At 34.7% G+C, this 21,444-nt stretch overlaps 1 protein-coding gene across 2 annotated transcripts in view; it reads left to right on the top strand.

The window, feature by feature from the left end:
* The window catches only part of LOC132159765 (von Willebrand factor D and EGF domain-containing protein-like), a 69,269-nt gene that overhangs the window by 36,497 nt on the left and 11,328 nt on the right, over positions 1–21,444 (top strand). For both annotated transcript variants that reach the window (XM_059569366.1, XM_059569365.1), the window contains exons 15-20: positions 706–807; positions 4,021–4,135; positions 7,467–7,717; positions 8,914–9,133; positions 17,111–17,248; positions 19,500–19,682. In XM_059569366.1, coding sequence (XP_059425349.1) covers positions 706–807; positions 4,021–4,135; positions 7,467–7,717; positions 8,914–9,133; positions 17,111–17,248; positions 19,500–19,682 — 1,009 coding nt within the window. The remainder of the gene's footprint in view (positions 1–705; positions 808–4,020; positions 4,136–7,466; positions 7,718–8,913; positions 9,134–17,110; positions 17,249–19,499; positions 19,683–21,444) is intronic.

Raw genomic sequence — 21,444 nt, 5'->3', positions numbered from 1 at the left:
GACCTCGGCGCTCAATCCCAAAGTGGGGCTTGATCAATGTGTGTACGTGTTAATGAGTGTGTTTACTGATGTTAAAAATTGATGGCCTGTGATGAGGAGAATCATTAACATAAATTTAGATGTTGAAAGAGCCACAGGGTGTCTCTGAAGGTCAGCGCAAAGACATATCCGTGAGGTAACACATCTCAAAATCCACATAACTCCTGCCCGCATTAATCTCAAAGGCTTGTGGGATTAAAACTCACTGAGGGGGTGAAAAATTAACTTTGCTTTTGGATTTGCACAAACTAGTGCTGCTAAAGACACTGAAGTCTGAAGTATTACAAGAAGATGTAGTTTTTTGCATCACCCGCCAGTGGCGAACAATCTGAGGTTTACTGACCATAGATATTTCTTAATATGCATTTATTTCGCATGATCCTTATTTCACATTTCTTTGGTTGATATGACAGAGCAAATATTATTATTATTATTATTCATTTTTTGTAGTTCTTGTCTTTTTTTTCTCACATTATGACTCGAATCAATGTTTATGTCAAGTTATTTGAGCATTTTGGTAAGTATATAATAAACAGCTTTATGTTGAATCAACCACACACATAAAGCTGCACTTTAGGCTTTAAACAATAAAATACATTTATTAGAAGTACTGTATTGGCTCAGGATAGATATCTAAACCTTTCTAATTCTCTTTTTCTTCTTTAGGTGACAAATGATGGTCGTCAGTACAGCGAGGGGAAATTTTTAACCCTTTATGACGGTATTTGCCAGCTGTGTGTGACTGCCTCTGGACTTTGCAAACTGAAGGTAATGCTATGTAAACAAATATTAGTAATGCATGCATAAATAGACCTATAGATTTTGAACGGTCCTTCTTTCTCATATTTTGCTCATGATTAGCACAAAAAAAAGTGAAATAAAAATACACATGCACAAATGCACATAGCATTTCTTCGGTAACACTTTACTTGAAGGGGTGTGCATAAGACTGACATGACACCATCATAATCATGACATGACAGATGTCATAAATGTGAAGGAGGTCTTATGCATGTTTATGACAACTGTCATTAAGTGTCATTCGCTCAATTATGACATTTTTAATGCAAATATGACATTGTTAGAGATGTCTTTGTTATGACAACTTGACATAAACCAATACATCATAACCTGTCAGTGTCTTTGTCATTACAACTTGACATTACCAAGACAACATAAATTGTCATAAATATGTCATAAACATGACATAGCAGATTAACTATCAAATTTAAAGGGATAGTTCGCCAAAAAATGAAAATTCTGTCATCATTTACTCACCCTCAAGTTGTTTCAAACCTGTATGATTTTTTTTTTTTTTTCTGCTGAACACAAAAGAAGATATTTTGAAAAATGTCGGTAACCAAACAGTTGATGGACCCCATTGACTTCCATAGTAGGAAAAAAAAATACTATGGAAGTCAATGGGGTCCATCAACTGTTTGGTTACCGAAATTTTTCAAAATATCTTCTTTTGTGTTCAGCAGAAAAAAGAAACTCATACAGGTTTGAAACAACTTGAGGGTGAGTAAATGAGAACAGAATTTTCATTTTTGGGCGAACTATCCCTTTAAGAAACCACTAGCTTTATGGGTTAACATTACATTAAACTGTCATGTGATTGGTTTTGACATTGGCTGTCATGAGGCCATTATAACTGTGTCATGAATGTTTTTCTTGACCTCAACTACAGTGGTACAAATTTAATTTGTCATTAAAATGTTATAATGGCTTCATGACAGCCAATGTCAAAACCAACCACATGACAGTTTAATGAAATGTTAACCCATAAAGCTAAGTGTTTGATAATTAATCTGCTATGTCATGTTTATGACATATTTATGACAGGTTGTGTTGTCTTAGTAAAGTCAAGTTGTCATAACAAAGACATCTCAAACAATGTAATGTTTGCATTAAAAATGTCATAATTGAGCGAATGACACTTAATGACATTTGTCATAAACATGCATAAAACCTCCTTCATATTCATGACATGTGTTATGTCATGATTATGATGGTGTCATGTCAGTCTTATGCACACCCCTTCAAGTAAAGTGTTACCATTTCTTCCAACTATTTATTGTATGCATTGTAACTACATTTGCAATTCAAAGGTGATTATATATTATATCACATATATTATATAAAATATTTTATTAATTATATTTATTATTGATTATTAATTTCTTATATATATATATATATATATATATATATATATATATATATATATATACAAGTTTATTCAAATGTATTATTACAATTTATGAAGATATCTATAATATTCAGACATTTTAATGAGCATATTTTAATGTATAATACATTTCTTAATAATAATATTATTATTAATGACTATTATATGAATGTATTATAAATTATACACACACACTAATATTATTAATACATTTTATATTCATAATTATATTTTAAATGCGTATCTTAGAAATAATAATAGTATTAATATTATATTATTGATAAATTAATCATTTTTGCAACAACAGCAAAAATGCAAGAAACAGTGATATTACTGCTGATGTTTGATTTGAAATGCTTACGTTTATTAAAATGTCATATTAACATTTATAACAATCTCTTTATTATTATTATTGTTATTATTACTATTATTAAAATATAAACAATATTATTTATTAATAATATGTATTAATTGATCAAATATCACAAATATCCTAATCTTAATTTCAAGATACATTTAGGTTGATCTGAATTAATTACAGAAAAAACGTGGAGAACATTATAAAGAAGGAACATTTCAATATCAGCAGTTGTTCAGAAAGCCCTTAAACAGATTCTAAATAGCTTTTGAATGACGGTTATTTGTAGTACTGTGTGTAAAAACATCCATGATTGCACCCGCACAGCTTCCCTCATGGACCTTCTGTTCATTTGTCCATCTGTCCATCATCCTGTACTTTGTATACACTGTGCGGAATAACACTTCCTACATTAACAGCCTGGATTTTCCTCTGGAAAATAAGTCACAGAGGATGCGTGTTTATAGACTCAAAAGGCAAAAGGTCTGTCATAGCCGTTTAGTGTCTAAACTGCTCTCGATGCAGCAGGACAACAGTGATACGTGAGGCCACTGGGGTGTGTGCTGGAAAAACCCAGAGCATGGATGTGGAAAACAGACAATATTATTCCCAACATCAAAACCAGAGACTGACAGAGTAACCTATCCTTTGAGCACCTGATGTCCTCCCCTTCTCTCGCTTTCTTTCTCGGGGTTTTCAGCTGCCACATAGCGTGTAATCTCAGCGTGAGAGATGAGTTATCTAGCTGGATCAGTTTGGTCTGTGTTTATCTTCTCTGCTTTGCCGCGGTTGTCCTCCAGGCGTTGCGACTTACACGTCCCGCTGGATATTAAAAACTTGAAATATAGAGATTGTATCAGTGCCAGGCTTTATGCTTTGGTGATTTATAGCAAAGACTGCTGAGGATTATCTAAAAAGGTTTGACAGAGGAAGTTGGCTTGAGTCACAGTGTATAACCGTGAGCAGTAGCAAAACATCTCCACGCTGTTGGATACCGCAGGAGCGCTCAATGGCACAGTTCAATAACACAAATTCTGTCTCTCCTTCTTTCTTTTTTCTTTCTGTCTTGTAGGTTTTTTTTTTTTTGCATTAACAAGTGACAAGGTTGTGAGTTCGATTCCCAGTAAAAGCACAAATTGAATGTCGCTATCGATAAAATGTATGCAGGACTAATTATTTGTGTATATATATATATATATATATATATATATATATATATATATATATATATATATATATATGCATATACATATATATATATGTATATATATATATATATATATATATGCATATACATATATATATATGTATATGTATATTTTAGATTCCTTTTTTTTTTAGTTTACTTAGTTTTAATGTTTGTATTTAGTTTTCATTACTGATCATTACACCTCTCTCTCTCTCTCTGTCTCTCTCTCTCTCTCTCTCTCAGGAGAGAACGTGCAATATAGATGGGATGTGTTTTGCTGAGGGAGACTCCAGTCCTTCCGTTCCTTGTCTCCTGTGTAACTCTACGGCCTCCAAATACACCTGGTCCATTAGTCAAGGTAAACACAGTCGACATGACAGCAAACTGAGATCTGATGAGACTAGCAATATTGAACATTATCTGAACCTGTAGACACTTACACAGCACAGCATTAACCTACAAATTAGTTACAAGTTTTATCAGATTTGGGACTCAACCCAACAACCTTCTGCAGTACAATCACATTTAAAGCTAAATCAAACAAACATAATGACATTAACACAAAGATACAAAGCTGTAGTCTTAATATTTAATATTCATAATATTTAATTAATGTTCATGTGGCAGATGGGGGTTTGAATCCCATTCCTGATATCTAAAAAAGCTTTAAAGAACTGTTTAGACTGACTAAATGTGACCTTAACAATGTGTATTTAATTGAAAATTGCATAAGGCCCTTATTTTGTCAGTTCTAACCAAACTGTAAAAGGTAGTAGGGTAAATCTGAAAAGACATGATGTCTTGCTATTACTTTCAGTATGTTTGAAGTTAAAAGCCCACAGCTTAACTAACAGACCTTATTACAGCAGCTAAATACAGACTTTATATGGTGAGTCAGCTGGAAAACGCTCGCTCTGAATTTCAATTAGCTGACGTTACATTTTCAGAATTTACAGCATTGCAAAAAATGAAGCAAAGCACTTGGAAATAAACTTTAGTTTTGGGATTATAAGCACCCTGAGAAGACTCTGGGTCTGTAATGATGAGTAATATTTCAGTAGGTTTTTTTTTTAAATACTGTTTTTATATCATGAGACTTTTATAGGATACAGATGAAGTATTGGACTGTCATGAGATGATGGGATGAAGTGAATTTACCACAATTCAGATGTGTTGTTGTTGACCGTGATGCAAAGCGGCGTAAATATTAATATGCCTTTACTGTGGTAAAAACATAATGATGCACACCTTGTATCTTGTTGATTTTATATGTCAGTATATATATATATAAATTTTATAATGTCAATAAATAATTTAGTAAAAAACAATATAGAGCTGTTACAAATGTTTTTTTAAATATTAATATAATAATATATAATATTATGTAATATTAACATTAAACATATTCCATAATAAACAGTTTATTATTAATTAATTTGTGCTTAATGCTGATAATAATATAAATATTTATTATTATATATATATATTGTTATATATATATCACACACACACTCTCTTTCAACAATAGTATCATTAATAATAAAATAATAATAACAATAACAATCTTCATCATTATCCCAATAATCATAATTTAGCACAAACTTATCATATTTGTTTGTTTAAATATTAATATTTTTTATATTATTGTAATTATTATTAATTATAAGCAAAATAGCATCATCATTAAATATTATTTATTTAAATAAGATAAATATATTTATCAGAAATGACTGATTATTGTTACTTTTTTATTAATCGTTCATAAATCGTTCATCATCTTCATAAACATTTGTAATATTGTTTATTGTTTTAACCGTGTTAATATAAAACTCAGCTGATGCGCGTAAACAATGTTCATCTCATCTAATCACTTATTAGAGTCAGATGTTTATGGCATTTGAATTAAGATTTATTCAAACTAGAAGACCAGCCACTCTCTCTTAAGAGTAAGTATAAAAATATTTCACAATATACTGTAAATGGGGACTCAAACAATTAAAAATAAAATTCTTCATAAGTAAGCAAAACAAACACACACAAGTTGTTGTTATTATTAGCGAGTTCTTTGGGAATTAAACTCCCTCCTCTTTACCCACAGCGCTGTGTTCAGAGAGAGAGAGAGAGAGAGAGAGAGAGAGCTCGATGACAGCAAACATCCGTCTTTTTGCCTGCGCTCCGATGCTATCTGAGACTCCACACACATTCAGCTTTAAGGAAGATTACAAGCATTCACCTCACATCCACTTACCTGCTGCTGGATATTTCCCCCACGCTTTCTGCCGTGCTTTTTTCATCATTCTGTGGCAAAACTGAGAGTCCGTTTATTCATGCAGACAAATTCAATTTAGACGAGATGATCATCAGAGGAAAATCTAGAAATTGAAATGTTAAGTGATTCAAATGAGCATTCGTTCTGCAGAAGCAGTGTTACATAACTGAGCGAAATAGACATCAGACCATTTTGAAACAATTAGCATTTGTTTTTGCACTTGGTTTGCATTCGTGAGAATAGCAATGTTATGTTTTAGCGTGTTATTTTGCATTGGGTTTGTTTACTTCTGTCAGAACAGATTTATGGATCCATTTTGTTGTTAGTCAACATTTCCCAGCCAGAAACTCACAAGCTCGTATACGTCATGCTGCTCGTGAATGAGATTTTGAATATGAGTGACAGATTGGTGCAGAAAATGCTTTCATATTTCAAGATCAGGGCTGGTTTATTTTCTAGGGTTTTGTTGTGGATAATTGCATGTCACTTAAGATGGAAATTTTTGTTCAGTTTCACAGATTTTGTTTGTCAAGTTTCACACGAAAGAAGAAGCGGGAAATAACCGTCGGATAGTAACGCATGATGCTGTATGACATTTTATCCCACAAATGTCATCATGCCAGATATTAAGAAAACACATTTTCCTTGTGTGCCTGTTTGTTCCATTTGAGACATTTCTCATTTTGCTCTCAGAAATAACATGGCCAAAATTACATATATATGTAATGGTTATTTATTTTAACAATAAATAATAATAACTATTTATCACTTAGAAATGTCTCATTTTGCTTTCTGAAATCCTGAAGATTATGAGTTAAGAATTTATATATTTGAATATTTATGTATCTTTATGTGATTATGTTTGAATTAATAAATATTTGCAATAATAAAAAAATACAAATAACAATAATATTGTTTTATATAAATATATATATATATATATATATATATATATATATATATATATAATTATTATTATTTTTTTTTTGCATAAAATTATTAGCCAGAATTTATGAATTTATATATGCAAATAAAAAAGTGAAATATTAAATTTATATTTTTCTATTTTGAAAATTTACAATTGTAATTTATTTGTTGTAATACATTTTTAGAATAGCAACAATCATTTATACAAATATATTTTTACAATAAAAAAATCTTGAAAAATAAATAAATAAATTGGGTCTTTTACAATTTGCAATTAATAAACAGATAATGATAATAAATAACTTAGCCAAATAAAAATATATTTCATTTCAGTCCAAATTCAATGGACTACAATTAATGAAAATGACATTGTTAAATATTATCAGACATATTCATCAATAAACAAAATATTTGACTGATATATATTGCGTAGCCTGAAAATCAGCTCTGGGAATTGTTGATTTGTTCATGTTATTCCCTCTCATTTCCTCAGCTAATCATCCACCGACCTTCCACGCGCCACGGGACGGTCTGCAGACCTTTGTAGGTGAGAACTTTGTGTACCAATTCACAGCCACGGACCCCGAGGGCTCGGCCCTGCTCTTCCAGCTGGAGACGGGACCCCCTGGGGCCTCGATTTCCCCGGCCGGGCTCCTCATCTGGAAAGTGGATGAGGAGGAAACGTGCAGTTTTCAATTCACTGTGTCTGATGAGTGTGATGCCCAGAGCAGATTTACAGCGGAGGTGAGAGACTCTGAGAAACTCATGCCTGACAGATTTTGATGTTTAGGTCAAATGAGATGCAAACTTTAGTTTTGTAGAAAATAATGATTCAGTTATTTTTACAATAAAAATAAACAGTTAAACTTTTTTTCTGAAATAACATCTCCAAAAACATCTATTTTTGTTTGCCTTTTTTATTTATTCCAATAACAATTGTTACAAACATATTTTAGTAGCATATGAGTGTTGCATTTCCTGCAACAAGCTTTTTTGTTTTTCAATGAGCATTATTGTGGCATTACATAGTGTTACATCACATTTTAGTCACATTTTATTGTGCGAGTGGAAGCAGTAATGCAATATACTCTCCTAAAGAGTTTCTTCCGACTTATGTAGGATTGGCAAATCTAATTCATTTTAGTGAATCAATTTGTTCATCGCTTTGGATAAACAGTCTTCTAAAATTAATAAATGTAAAGCTTGTATATTAAAATTTCATGATCTCTTTCAATGACCGGTCATTTATTCATAGACAGATTAAAATAATTATTGAAACAGGACTGGATTGTAGTTCCTGCAAGGCATCTTTCCTACTAGATACAATGTGTAATTTGCCTAGCTGACATTAGATGACTAAAAATGGTATGTTGTTGCATGTTGTACCATGGTAATCTTTCAGTACCATGGTACTACTGAGTATACTGAGTTATAGAGTTTAATATCTTTCAAAAAATGACATAAGGACAGCAAAACTCAGCTGCCCAGATTCTCCTGAGTCTTGTCTCACAGCAATGCGGTGCAACGAAAGACAAACGTCCTCTCCATCTCCTCTGTGGGCCCTAGACAGCTAACAAGCATCTGCTTCCTGCCTCCTAGCGCTTATTAAAGACTGTCTGAGTTTGAGAGATACAGTCGTTTGAGGACAGGAGAGGGGGAGGGAGAGCAACTGGATGCAATTAGCAACACTGCTGAAAAAAAAAAAGATGATATTTTGGGTCCATTAGGTAATTTAAATATTGGAAAATATAGGATTGCAAAAAGTGTGTAATATTCAAATATATTAGTATTGGTCTTTAATACAGTAAATTATGATGCAATAATAAAAAAAAAAATCAGATCTGAATCAAAAATCAGATTCTTGCTATTTTGAGACAATTAATTTTGTTGGATTTTTATTTGCGTCACCTTACAGTTCTGTCCATGTTTCCATGCTACAGGTGATGGTGCGACCGTGTGGCTGCATGAACGGAGGGACGTGTGTGACTAACATCAAGTATCCTGCGGGCAGTGGCGAGTACCTGTGCGTGTGCCCGGCTGGAATTTATGGTGACCTGTGCCAGGAAGAGCAGAACGAATGCAGCTCCAGCCCGTGTAGAGCAGGAGTGTGTGTAGATCTGATAGACGGCTTCCAATGCCAGTGTCCTGTTGGACTCACAGGTATTTAGTTCAACCTGCAATACACAAATTCATTTCCATTTTCTACCCATCACACTCGTATATCTGCACAGCTGTGATTCGGCATCACAGCGTGCTGATATAAAGCCATATTGCATGGCCACGAGTGTGATATTGCATTTATACAACAGTTTGCCAGCACGAGTGTGTAAATAAAAAAACAAACAACAACAATGGAGTGTCTTTAAAAGCTTTTTTGTGTGTGTGTGTGTGTGTGTGTGTGTGTGGAACTACTTCCCATGGATTCACATCTAAAATTGAGCGCAAACCTCCATTAGCAATTAGAAAACGTAATTTTAGAACTAGTAGCGAAGAAACGTCGAGTTGCTTTATTAAAAGCTTATTGTATTACTGTTTTAAAAGTAGTGCTGTCAATCGATTTAAAACATTAACTAATTAATTGCTATTTTTTCTTTGATTGCGGTTAATTGTGATTAATCCCACCAATCCCAATAATCCCATTAAAAACAAATCTAATACTTTTACATTGCAATAATTTCACATCCTATCTTCAAATTAATGTAAAAATAGCGTAAATATTATATAGCCTATGTCTAATATTTTTTTATGATTATTTATTTATTGATTAATTGCAAGATTGAACAAGGTCCATATGAGACCACCATATATATATATACCATAACTATATACAAGACCAGGGTTTGCTTTAAGAAGAAAAAAAAATAAATAAATAAAAAATTTAACAGTAAAAATAGATAAGTTAGGGGGTTAATTAACGTTAGCACAGCTCTAGGATTTCCACTGCTCCTTAACAACACTCCAAAACATTCAGTACATATGAGCTAACGAGTTAATATACGAGATATTTTTGTAACAAATTCAGTCCAGGCCTTAAGTGTCTGTGGTTTAGCTTTGTTGATTCTCGCTGTAGTGAGCTCTAGTAGTGCAATATATTTAATTTCTATAAGCCATAGTTTGGCTGCTGGGACCGTAGGCTCATGCCAGATCTTAAAGATTATCTTTTTGGCTGCAGTTAGAGCAGTGTGTAGAATCCTGCGCTGGCTAACCGTCAGATCAAGATCCTCATCAATATTCAGCAAACATAGACCGGGGTGCTTGATGATAACCTTATCACATAGTTCTGATACACTTAAAAACACTTCATCCCAAAAGTTACTGATACGCTGGCACTCATAAAACATATGAATATAGGTACCCACAGAATTGGCATTACAAAGTGAACAGAAGGGGGTAGGTAATCGCTTCATTTTGTGCAAAACATATGGAGTAGCATATGCCTTATGAAGCAATTTAAAGTGTATCAGTTGGTGGGCAAGATTTTTAGACATTGTTGGAATAGTGTCCCATATCAAGTCCCAATTTAGTTTGCAGGGCGCGAATTCCTTTTCCCATATCGTGGTAATAGAGAGCCTACCACAGCCATGCTTAAGCAGTCTGTTGTAAATAAATGACACTGCTCCTTGTGCCTGTGAATAATTCACACCGTCCATCAGAGGGTGAGAGTCCAATTTACAGTTCCACGGAACTCCGTAGGCACGCATAGCACTTCTCAACCTTAAATATAAAAAATAGGAATGTCCAGGAAGATTGTAACACTCTTTCAGATCTTGAAAGGACCTCAAGCCCTGATTATTGAATATATCACACAGGGTATGTACACCTTGATCCGACCATGGCTTAAAAACAAAAGGTCTGTTATCTGATTGTAAATTATTATTATGCCAGATCGGAGATTCAGACGTGAACTTAAATGAACACCCCATGAATTTGCATACCTCATGCCAGATTTTCAGAGAATTACACACAATTGTGTTCCCAACCTTCACCTCTTTCTTTAATACACCCATGAATAAAATATCCTGGAGCCGATGCGGGAGCACAGCGGACACTTCCACATCCCTCCAGGCGATCTGGGAATCATCCTTTAACCAAACCTTAAGAGATCGCAGCTGACATGCCCAAAAGTACAAATGGAAGTTTGGAAGTGACAAACCTCCTTTATTGGATCTTCTCTGTAGTGTTGAAAGTTTAATTCTTGGTCGCTTCTTGTTCCATATGAATTTGGTAATCAAGGAATCTAATTCTTTGAAGAAGGTTCTATGGGGAGATAAAGGAATCATAGAGAACAGAAATAAAAGTCGAGGGAGGATATTCATTTTGATGATAGAAATTCTGCCTTGCAGTGAGGTTAAAATAACATCCCATCTCTGTAAATCTTGCCTGATAGAAGTAAATAAAGAGCTATAATTTTCTTTAGAAATAGTCTGCAGTGAAGGAAAAATCTGAATTCCCAGATATTTAAATGTCTTGCTGATTGAGATCGAGCTAATTGGGATCGAGGAGGATGCTAATGCAGCAATAGTCGACGCTGACAAGGGCATTAATACCGATTTTCCCCAATTAATTTTGTAACCACTTATAATGCTAAAATCATTAAATATTTTAAGACATTGAGGAAGAGAAGAGGAAACATTAGACATATAGAGCAGGATGTCATCTGCAAAAAGAGAGATAAAATGCTTAGAGTCACCAACAGTAATCAGGGAAATAATGTGGTCTTGTCGAATTGCCTGCGCTAAGGGTTCTAATGAGATTGCGAATAGTAAAGGGGATAACGGACGTCTAGTTCCCCGGTTCAATGGGAATGCCTCCGAACAGCACAAACCCTTTGAGACCCGCGCAGACGAGTTAACATAAAGGGTCTGAATCATATGTATAAAGCGCGGGCCAAAGCCAAAACGGGTTAAGACAGACCATAAATATGTCCACTCGACCCGGTCAAAGGCTTTCTCAGCATCTAGCGAGAGGATAGCACGTTGTTCGTTAACCGGGTCGGGTGAGTCAATAATGTTCAAAAGACGTCGCAAGTTGCCTATGTCTAATATTTGTATAATGGCAACTTTTAAATGACTGAAGGTCATACCAATTCTACTGATGTCTCTATGAAATTGTTTTTCTCCCCCTAATATTTAACCATTGACTAGCCATTCAGCTTTAAAAGAACTATCAATCTTAACATTTATTATACTACTTAAAATAACTTATAATTTAAGTGAAATTAAAACAATCTTCACAAAAACCATTGTAATAAATTTCATATTTAGCTGCCTGTGCCCTTCAGCAAGTATGAAATATACAGAAATTGAATAAAGTTGTCAAACACTGAATTCCAAATTAAATGTAGATGTTAAAATGTTAAATTATTAAATGTTAAGGCTGCAAAAGTTATTGATTTCTATTTTTTTTTTTTTTTTTTTGATTAACAGACATCACAGCTGGTTATTAGGTGTTTTCTTTGTTTTTTTTTTTTTTTTTTTTGGCTGCTATTTCTTTAAGAGCTACCGCTTAACATTGTTCTTGTTCCAGTGTTGCCAAGTCCAAGGTTTCTCGCAGTATTGGGCTATTTAATAATTATAATGATACTATAATAATGATTATTAATTAATTAAACTGATCATCTGGTCTTCATAAACAAATAAAGTCTTTAAAAAAGCGTTATAATTGGAGTATAGGTGTATATACTGTATGTTAAATAATTATATTGACATTAATACAAATCCACATTGAGCAATTAAGAGTTATGACTAGGGTTTTATTGTTTTTCTCACATTATTGCTCTGGTACTTTATCCTTGAATCAATATTTTGCATTTTTTTTGTTGGTGTGTGCATGTTTTTTTATTGATTACGAAGCAGGTCCTCTAAATAAACACAAACTCTTGGCTCAGTTTCATCCTTGATCCAATTACAAAGTCATATTTTGCCAAAACCAATTCCTAGCTATGACCGAGAGGATCAGCTCATTTAATTTCTCCAAGCTTGAAAGCAGCCGAGCGTATGTGGGTGAAAACAAAAAGGCTCTAAAGCAACTGCCTGGGAATTTCAGACAAAAGCTGAACAGTTGATGTTTTCACACAGTGTCTATTCTGAGATCGGTGGTTGAAATCTCTTCGCTGCCAGTGTGCGAATTAATCTTTCCTGCCTGAATGCAATGACTGTTGTTGCTTGAAGTTGAAATGCGAAGCCTTCCTGTCAAGACTGAAGCTTTTACCTTTGTGTTTTCTGTGTTTATTATCAAAGGAACGAACTGGTCAGAAGAGTTTGTACATTTCCACTAATGGCGATGCTTGGTTGAGATAAACCAACACTGCTGACTGAATAAAAGTTTGTGTTTTTCTGTGGCTCATAATACTTTGGGCCTTTGCAGATGGTTTGGACATTATTAAAGATCCCCTTCAAACACATTTCTAAGAGAAGCCACAAACAACACAAATACAAATAAAATTAAAAAAAATGGACAAATGCCCAGCAGCTACTGAATCCACACAGAGGAAAGAGTATCTGTATGCTATTCTGCTGCTGGGAGTAGTAAACAGGCCAAAACACAGTGATGAATCGGCTCAGAGATGTTTTATCTTAGCTGAAAACAGTGCTTTGTGTGGCCACTTGATGTTTTAGCAGAAGAAAGAAGTGGGGGAAATAATTATCTTTCTCTATAAACAATGCTTCACCACAATTTTAGTGTTTTTTTTTTTACGAAGTATTTGAATTTCAAATGAGTCTGCCGCCTCAAAGTTCTGCGTTTGAGAAGTGTTTAAACACGAAAAGTTTAACTTTTTTTTTTTTTTTCAGAGGTTTGAAGCATAATATTGGCTCTAAATGCTATTGTTTTTCCCAGACAGTGACAAAAATATTCATAAACATACCTTGCATAAACATACCATGCATAATGAATCAAGATATTGGCCAACGAGTTACTAGTCACACGTTCTGAGGTAAACGATTGATGCAGACTTGCTGCTATGATTCTGGTGGTAGCTAGGTAATTGCTATGCAGTCTCTATCATAATTTAATGACAATTAATTATAGCAGTGAGTTAATACTGAATAACTAACCGTTTAAACACAGCACCTTCACTTACCTTGTGTATTTTTGCTCCCCCAGTTAAAATAGTTCCAAAGACTGAGTAGAAACACATCTCTGAGCAGGGGCTGTCTGGGACCAAAAAGTGGCCCTGGACTTTCTGGCCCACAGCAGCCCACCACATCATAACGCATCCGCCCCTGTTTTGATGTCATTTATTAATTTCATATTTAACTATACAGTTTGGGGATTTTAACCAATAGGGCAACTGATATCTTCCATTGAAACAAAACAAGAAAAACCTCTATCTCTCTGTAAATTAGACGATGTGAAAGCAGGGCGTGTCCAGGATTTTATATTTGGGGTGGAAAGAGGGGGCAAGAGCAGAATGAGGGGTGGCATATATTGTGTTAGTTCAATTCCCTAACACCAGGGTTAGGGAGAATAACTAGTTACATGTGATGGATTTACGTCATTTAATTACAAAATAAATTTAAGTGCAATCTGTTGCAGTTACTGAGAAAAAAAAAGTGTAATTAAATTACAGTTACTTGTGAAAATGTTAACAATTACAAAGGGGGTTGCATTTGATTTATTTCTTAATTGCACTGACTGCTTTAATACAAGGCACCAATGTTTCAGGAGTTTAGTACACAGAATAAGATGCATGATTATTCAATAACTGTTTTATTTCTTATTTGGGATTATGCAATATGCTTTAAGATCAACTGGCTTTTTCCTCCATTGACATAAGACATTGTTAGATGCCAGTGTTTCCTGTCATAGCTGTGAAAAGATTTGATTTTAAAAACAGTATCATAGCTATCAAACTATTTCTTGTTATGATTTTAAACCTGTATTTAACAAGAATGATCAGAATTTAATCAGAATCACATCTCAAAGTAAAAAAGGTGCTAAAGTGTGATTTTCTGGTGGTTGTGGTTTAAAAGTAAATTATTATAATCTTAATTTAAGTGATGAAGGCTTTTGAAAGTCTGCCAATAATAAGTGTTGAGTTCTACTGTAAGCTTAACCCTGCCTGCTTTATATTTTTGAAAATGAATAAGTTAAAAATATTTGACATTTAGAAATGTAGTCAAATATATTCTGTTACATTACTTTAGTAAACCATTTGACAACATAGGGTAACCTGTAAACTGTAAGCTGTTACATTTCCAAAGCAACCTTCCCAGCACTGCCTAACAGTAACATCACAAAAAAATCTTCTGCAAATCAATGGTGAAAAAATTGTCAAAGATTCATGTATTCACTTACAGTTTCCACTCCCTTGTGTACATAGTTATTTTCACCTTATGCTGTTGGATTTATAATTAGACATTAGAAAATTACTAAGAAATGTAAAAAAATACTGTCAAAGTACAGCACTGATTTGTATTGAAGTATATGAAGAGTATGAAGAGTTTAATTTTCTGCAAAATGTGAGTTGTGCTGTCCTAATTTTAATGCATTAACTGTATATAACAGTAATGATCTGATAAGACCAAATGAATGTAATATTAATAATAATAATGATGATGATGATGATGACAAAAAAATATGTTTTCTTTTCTTTTCTTTAATTAGGCATGAAACGGTTCAAAGGTTATCAGAATTAATAACTTATTGAAGTGCAAATTTTGTTTGGAAGGATGAAATAATAGTAGGCTACATTTCAATCAGTTATTTTATCGGTTATTAAATCAGATACAGAGAAGCAGAGCAAAATTACATTAATTTGAATGCATTAGTGAGATTAGTAGTCATGTCTGTACAGTGTCTCTCTGTGGTGAAGCTGTGGATTTTGACTACTTCAAAACACAAAGAAATTGTGGCTATAAATTTTCAGTTTCTAAGCATTTTTATTAACAAATCACAAGGCAGCGTTGACAATATTTTTTTTTGTGTGTTATCAGTTATGTGTTTGTACATGTGTGCGTGCAGTACAATCCTTGTAGGTAGAACTAGTTTAGAACGGCTGTATTTACAGCATTAATTGTGCCGGTGATCGAGCAGTAATGGAGCACTCTGAAAGCGAGGGAAATCCAGAATTCTCAGACCTTCAGAAAATCCCTGCTTCAGTCAAAATCGCGCTATTCCGATCAACGCACTTTGATCCCGTACGCTGCTTTGGGGTGGCAACTGGGGTGGCAAAGCTCATTTTTAGGATGGCACCTGCCACCCCGTGCCACCCTTGGCATGTGTTTCAAGATATGCAATGGAGTAGACCAAACTAAATGGGGAGGGAGGGCAAAACACTCATGCAAACAAAACACACTCCTCGTCGGCCGCGCGATCGACTCAATCATTCATTTGCATAGAAAAGAGATGTAAAATTATGATTTCCGTCATTTAAAAAATATATATATTTTTTTTGTACCGGGTGGGCCGGCCCACATTGGCCAGCTGCCCACCGGGAAAAGTCCCGGTGCTCCAGATGGCCAGTCCGCCACTGTCTCTGAGCATCACACAGTTACCAGCATTTTGTTCCTGAGTGAATCATTTTGTTTGAATGAATCGGTTGAGTGAGTGATTCAATTACTTTCATAAGAATGTAGCTTGATTCGTTTCTGAAAGAATCAGTGCTTTGAGCAAATCATTTGAGTGAATGATCCATTGGTTACCGCATTAAAGGTGGGGTCATGTTTACCATTTTCCCACATGAAATCCTTTAATTTCTGTAGAAATCCATGTAAACTCAAGACAGTCACTTGATTCAAACGTATAAGACAGTCACATTATTTATTTCTGAAAGAATCGGTGTTTGGAATAATCCTTTGAGTGTATGATTCGATTTCTATTAAGACAGTGACTTGATTATTCTCTGAAAGAATCAGTATTTTGAATGAATCATTTGAGTGAATGAATCAATTACCTATAAGACTGTAGATTGATTTGTTTCTGAAAGAATCAGTGTTTTGAGCAACTGTTTAAGTGAATGATTCAGTTACTTATAAAAGAGTAACTAGTTTTGTTTCTGAAAGAATCAGTGTTTTGTGCGTTTGTTTAAGTGAATGATTCATTGATTACTGCATTAAAGTTGCGGTCACATTTACTATTTCTGCTCGTGGAATCCATTCATTTCTATAATAATGCTTATTTGTTTAATGTCCACAGGTGCCACGTGTCAGGACGATGTGAATGAGTGTGAGAGACGCCCATGTTTTCCTGGCGTCAGGTGTGTGAACGGCTTCGGCTCCTTCAGGTGCGGCCCCTGCCCTCAGGGCCTGGAGGGAGATGGGATCTCCTGCAAAGGTAAGAAAACAAGGTTTCCTCCCAAAGCACATCTACTTCTGAAGAAGAGGTTTTTGCTGAGAAGTTAAACAGTCCCAAACAAAATATGACCTCAGTTTTATTGTACACACAAAAAAGGGGAAAACTGTTTTCTTTTCTTGTTTCACGTTCACCCACGGATGCCAAAGCATCACAATCCTGTAGTTCTGCCCAGAGTTTACTTTAGAGAATGCTGGGCTTTTAAAGTAGCAGCTTGCAGCTTGAGAGCATCCTTGAATAATATGCTCACAGAATTGCCAAACAGGAGTCAAAATAGTATATTAAATAAAATAATGGCTACATTTATACTTTGAATTGTTAAATGAGTGTGTAAGTGTATATATAAGTTATATTATTATTATATATTATTTATTATTAAGATTAAAAATACATTTATCAAAAAATGATGTTTAATGTGTTTTAAATAATTTAAATTAATAAAAAATAAAATTATCAAAACAGTTTTTGAACATTAATCAGATCAACAATACATGATGCTTTAATTTTAAATCAAAGGATTTATTCATTAAGAAAAGTGTATATGGTGTATTCATTCCAAAGGATGTAAAGGGGAGCCTAAAAGACAAAATGCTTTACCAAATTAAAAGATAAAGTCTTGGTTTAAAAAATAAAATAAAATAATAAATAAAAATAAATAAATAAAATACACACACACAAAAAAAAAAACAATTAAAACTCAAAATATGGGGAGAAATAATAAGTGTGCACTCAAGTATATTCAAGGTGTATGTAAAGATGTCTGTTGAATGTGAATACAGAATAGTTGATTTCTGAGATCCTGTATGCATTTTAAAAATTCAAATTTGTTTCACATCAGACATCTATTGTCATTGAGCCTTTCATAAACCACGAATCTTAAAGCTCAGTGATTAGTTATTTGTGTTTTACAAAACATTGTATTTTTCTCTGCACTGCTGCTCAAGGGGCTCCTCACAGCTGTTTTCCATCTTCCCCCATGCGCCTTGACAAAATGTTCTGCAAATGTCTTTTGACCGTAATCTGCAAGTGATAAACCCTCATTCAGGGGAGCTCTGTGTTCACGGTTTCTTCCATCAGAGGGACAAAGATTTGATGACTCCTTCATCCAGGCCCGGGCCTCTATTACAAACACAATCTGTCTGATTGCAACATACAGAAATACAACAGAGCAGCGAGAGCTGGATCTGCCACCCTACTTTGATTATGACCAGCAGAATCGCGGGAGGGAGAGCAATATAATCCAGATGGCACAAGATAGTTCTCCACCTTGTGCACACACAAACTCCACACCAGACACTGTGCTTGTCCAGAGATAATTGGTAAAACAGCTCCCCGGTAGTTTCCGTGTTAAGAGAGAAAGACAGCGAGGAAGTGAAACTCTCACGTCTCCTGTGTGCGGTTTTACTGACAAGCTGAGGAGACGACAGCCTCAACTCTGAAATCGTTCCTTGGAGAACATTTCAGAGCTAGAGAAATGGTTAGGCAGTTGTTGTATCAGGCTGAGTATGGCACAAGATGTTCACAGAACGCAAGGTGGGAGTCTTCAAAATGGAAAAAGACAAAAAGATCTTCGGTCTTAATCTTTTCATTCTCTAGGATTTTCTTCGGCGGAAACCAAAGTGAAAGTTTAACCTTAAGTTTGTGAAGATATATCCAATGCTGTATTATTCAGAACATATTGTATTAGAAAACAAAGTTCTTGTTAATAAGGGTATTTTATCTTTATGCCAACATGGTGAAATCAACAGCCTACAAGTGTGAAGAAAGTTATTATTAATTTTTTTTATTAATATTAAATATTATTAAAAGCTTTCTTTCCTGAACAGTAATATGAACAATAACCTCACTTTAAAAAAATGACTTTTGTGCTTTACTTAATGAGACCGCTGAACAACAACAACTTTGTTTTTACCCATGCGGCAACAGAACAAATTATTTAATTGTCATTTAGAAGGACCAGAAGTATTTAACTGAGATAGCCCTTTAATTAGCATATTTTCGTAAAAAAATAGCAACTTGCAAAATAATTTTTTTTTCAAATTTTTTTTTATCATGTGCATCTCTAAATTACAGTCAGTATTTTTTATAATGGGTCCTTCCTAAACATATGGTCATGTAACCAAAATTGACATGTCGTACCCCACTCTCTCTTATCCTTTAGTCGTCATTGGGGGATCAGTAGCAAAAGCTGTCGAGTTGATTATGAATCATTTCTTTCTCTCTTTTTCATCAGCACCAGCAAGATTGGTCACATCTCGTCCAATCACCTCATCCACGCGACCCGCCGTTTGGCCCATCAACAAAATGCCCGTCCCCCTTTCTAAAACGACCTCCACTCACCTCCCGTCGGAGTCCAACGAATCTCCAAGCAAGACCTCGGTCAGCAAAGCCGCCACCAGCACGAGTCAGAGAACTGGCAAGTTGTTGTTTCCATTGTTCTGTCTCTACATGTCCACAGATGGCCAGGAAACAAAACTGTGAGGGTTTTATTCGGAGCCAAATCGCCCACTGCTGGTGTCATGACATTGCGGAAAACGATTCTTTGTTTTTCCCTGACGCAGTGTGATGTCCCTTCAATCCCCCTCGAGTCATTTCCTGCGCTAGGTTTTTTTCTGTGTGATGTTCCCAGGAAATGACTTTCCTCCAGCTGCTAAGCATAAAGCAAGACAAGGCCTGCTGGCTTGCCTTTGTGCTGGCACCTCTTACCCTCTTGTCTGGGTATAATGCCTAAAATAAGCGATTCTAATTAGCCATGCCAGGCATTCAGACTCTCTATGAAACTCAACAGAGCAAGGTTAAGTAAAGGACGTCTCTCACTCTCTGTTTGGAAGAGTAATAGTCTAGAGACACACAGTCAAATGTGTTTTGTATTGCATGTATAATCCCACATGAAAGTGAAATTACAAATCTCTGTAATATTTCTATGCTATTGTCTGTTAAATCTCAGATATCTCATTCTATCACATTTTAGAGGAGATACTCTAAAAATGAATACTGGCATCTTTTTCTCAATAGAAAACTAAAAACGAAGAATCAGGAAATGAAAACAATGAAATCAATTTGATCCCATCAAATCTGTTGTCTAGGAGAAATAACTGAGATGTTATTTGTTATTTGATTATCTTAGAGGAGATTTTCCAAGATAATCTTTTTAGTAGTTTTCTTTAGAGTTTTGGAAAAGATCCGATGTCCCAAACTGTCCTCATATTTGCCAAGACATCCGAGTCTCCAATCAATATGTTCTCAATATGAACTCGACAAATTCTTGAACTCTAGAGGTGAAATTACTGGGATCTTTTCCCCTGATCACCTTACTGGTGTCTAGGAGAGACAACTGATATATTAAAGAGACCTCCTGACTTCTCATGAGTTTGCAAAGAGATCTCAACAATGTCTCAAATTGCCCTCACATTTGCTAAGATATAAATTTGCAATCAAAAGACAAAGAATCAAGTATGAGCTCCAACATTGCACGGCAAATTCTGCATCTTTATTTTTAGAGACGTATGCAAGATTACTGAGATTTTTCAGAAGTCTCCATTTTATTTTCATACAAAAAACAACAACAACAAATGAGTTTTAAAGGGATCTCCTGAGGAAAAAAAAAAGGTCAAAGTAATCTTAAACATGTCCTCTGAGCTTTTTGGAGGATATCTCGGCAATGTCAGAATGTCAAGGTAGTCTGCATTCAAAACCTCTAGATCTTAAAATAAACTGGAAAATGTAGCATTTGAGCAGTGCAAAACTTACTTATGTTAAACGACCAATCATCTGATCTAAACATGATTAGGAAAAATATTATTTTCAATTAGAATGTTTTTCTTTTCCTCACAACAGGCCTGTCAAAGAAAAAGACACAAAGATTAGAGCACACAAGTCATGAGACCTATGTTTATGGCACTTTGCTGCAAATAGCTCAGGGGCCTAACAATATTTGCTGGGACTGGCACAACAGGCCCCTGGAGGACATCAGAATGGGGAATGTAAATTAGCTTTATGGCCCCATTCCCTCCTCTCATCTTCCCTCTCTCCTCCCTTTCACTCCCTCAGGTTATGTCCTCTGGGAATAAAATGGAAAGAAAGAAAGATGAGACATCAACCAGAGAGACTTGGGGGGGTTCGCAGGGGATATTTGTACTCTAACCAGCTTTGCAAAGACATCTTTGATGCCTTTTATA

The sequence above is a fragment of the Carassius carassius genome, chromosome 16 (genome assembly GCF_963082965.1).
Source record: "Carassius carassius chromosome 16, fCarCar2.1, whole genome shotgun sequence".
In the NCBI taxonomy this organism is placed as follows: Eukaryota; Metazoa; Chordata; class Actinopteri; order Cypriniformes; family Cyprinidae; genus Carassius; species Carassius carassius.
The sequence above is the reverse complement of the archived record's forward strand: the minus strand, read 5'-3'. Positions and strand labels throughout refer to the sequence as shown.